General features: G+C 53.1%; 1 protein-coding gene across 1 annotated transcript in view; it reads right to left on the bottom strand.

The window, feature by feature from the left end:
- The window catches only part of LOC311162194 (uncharacterized protein), a 15,115-nt gene that overhangs the window by 7,476 nt on the left and 5,139 nt on the right, over nt 1-2,500 (bottom strand). Inside the window, 2 exon segments of the mRNA XM_084220401.1 lie at nt 2,327-2,347; nt 2,349-2,471. Coding sequence (XP_084076527.1) covers nt 2,327-2,347; nt 2,349-2,471 — 144 coding nt within the window.

Here is a 2,500-nt window from a genome sequence, read left to right as displayed (position 1 = left end):
ATCCTGAAGTGCTCCAGGAGAAATCTGCAGCCCTGCCCGCCCTGCAGCAGGAGACCCCTCCTGTCCTGCAGCCAAAAAGGAATAACTCAGATCCAGGTTTGGCTGGGAATAATTCAGTAATTCCAAAAGGGAATAATTCCAAAAAGGAATAATTCCAAAAAGGAATAATTCAGATCCAGCTTTGGCTGGAATAATTCAATAATTCCAAAAGGGACTAAATTAAAAAAGGAATAATTCAGGTCCAGGTTTGGCTGGGAATAATTCAATAATTCAAGAAACCAATAATTCCAAAAAGGAATAACTCAGGTCCATCTTTGGCTGGGAATAATTCAATAATTCCGAAAAGGAATCATTCAGATCCAGCTTTGGCTGGGGCAGGTGAATCTCCATGAAAAGAGGAACAAAACCTCCTCTAAAACATCTCTCCCACATCAACATCACTGCAATTAAAGCCCAGCCTTTCTTAAACTTTTTCCATTTTTGCTCTGTGCTCCTTGTCTCGGGCTGTACTTTATCAAACCTTTTCAAGTTTTACTCTGTGCTCCTTTCTCCTGCCTCCTTTGTCCTTTATGAACTTTTTGAAATTTTGCTCTGTGTTCCTTGTCTCCTGTTGTCCTTTATTAAGGTTTTCCCATTTTTGCTCTGTTCTCCTTGTCTCCTACAGCCCTTTATGAAACTTTTTGAAATTTTGCTCTGTGTTCCTTGTCTCCTGTTGTCCTTTATTAAAGTTTTTCCATTTTTGCTCTGTGCTCCTTGTCTCCTCTGTCCCTCCTGAACCTTTTCCCCTTTCCCAGGACACTGAAGGTGTTTCCCACCCTGACCCCTCTCCCATGAGCCCGGCCACCAAACCCCCAACTCCTCCTGGTGCCCCCCCTGCTGCCAGCCCTGCCCCCGTGCCCAGCACCCCCAAACCCCCAACTGTGCCCCCCACAAGCCGGGACCCCCGAGCAGAGCAGAGCAGAGCAGAGCAGGACCCGGGGGCTGGGCAGGCTGTGCACGGTGCGGGTGAAGCGGGCGGGCCAGGCTGGCACGGCCCCTGGCAGCCAGCTGGCATCCTCGGGGACATCCCGGGCCACCTGGGGCTGGGCATCCTCGGGGACATCCCGGGCCACCTGGGGCTGGGCATCCTCGGGGACAGCGGGGCTGGCATCCCGGGCTGGCGCTGGCCGGCGCAGGGGCAGCAGGGGCCGCGCATCCCTGGGGCCGGCGGGGCTGGAGGAGCCCCGGGCTGGCGGCTGCTGGGCACCGGGCACCACCGAGGGGCTCTGGAAGTCCTGGGAAACCTGGGAGAGAGGGAGAGAGAGGGACAGGGAAAGGGAAAGGGGAAAAAGGGAAAGGGAAAGGGAAAGGGAAAGGGAAAGGGAAAGGGAAAGGGAAAGGGAAAGGGAAAGGGAAAGGGAAAGGGAAAGGGAAAAGGGAAAAGGGAAAGGGGAAAAAGGGAAAAGGGAAAAGGGAAAAGGGAAGGGAAAAGGGAAAGGGAAAAGGAAAGGGGAAGGGGAAGGAGGAGAAAGAGAAGGAGAAGGAGAAGGAGAAGGAGAAGGAGAAGGAGAAGGAGAAGGAGAAGGAGAAGGAGAAGGAGAAGGAGAAGGAGAAGGAGAAGGAGAAGGAGAAGGAGAAGGAGAAGGAGAAGGAGAAGGAGAAGGAGAAGGAGAAGGAGAAGGAGAAGGAGAAGGAGAAGGAGAAGGAGAAGGAGAAGGAGAAGGAGAAGGAGAAGGAGAAGGAGAAGGAGGAGGAGGAGGAGGAGGAGGAGGAGGAGAAGGAGAAGGAGGAGGAGGAGGAGAAGGAGAAGGAGAAGGAGAAGGAGAAGGAGAAGGAGAAGGAGAAGGAGAAGGAGAAGGAGAAGGAGAAGGAGAAGGAGAAGGAGAAGGAGAAGGAGAAGGAGAAGGAGAAGGAGAAGGAGAAGGAGAAGGAGAAGGAGAAGGAGAAGGAGAAGGAGAAGGAGAAGGAGAAGGAGAAGGAGAAGGAGAAGGAGAAGGAGAAGGAGAAGGAGAAGGAGAAGGAGAAGGAGAAGGAGAAGGAGAAGGAGAAGGAGAAGGAGAAGGAGAAGGAGAAGGAGAAGGAGAAGGAGAAGGAGGAGGAGGAGGAGGAGGAGAAGGAGAAGGAAAGATTCCAGAAAGGAGAGAAAGGGGAGAGAAAAGGGGGAGAGAAAGGGGAGAGGAGGAAGGATAGGAAGGAAGGAAAGGAAGGAAAGGAAGGAAAGAAGGAAGGAAGGAAGGACAAGAGCACGCTCTGAGCTTTGTTGTTTCAAAGCTCCAGGAGCCTTGCAGAATGTTTATCCCGGGGTTTTCCAGGGAACAGCACAGGGAAATTCCAGGGAACACCACACCTGGTGCCTCCCTGGCTGCAGCTTGGCTGCTGGCTGCCACCAGGGGCTGCTGCCCCTTCCCTCCTCCTCCTCCTCCTCCTCCTCCTCTCAAGCCTGGCATCTTCTGGAGAGCTTCCTTGAGCTGCCTGAACTCTTCCATCTGGGCCTGAGGGGAGGAGAAGGACACAGAGGAAC

The sequence above is a fragment of the Fringilla coelebs genome (genome assembly GCF_963513975.1).
Source record: "Fringilla coelebs genome assembly, chromosome: 22".
In the NCBI taxonomy this organism is placed as follows: domain Eukaryota; kingdom Metazoa; phylum Chordata; class Aves; order Passeriformes; family Fringillidae; genus Fringilla; species Fringilla coelebs.
This window is presented reverse-complemented; position numbering and strand designations above follow the sequence as displayed.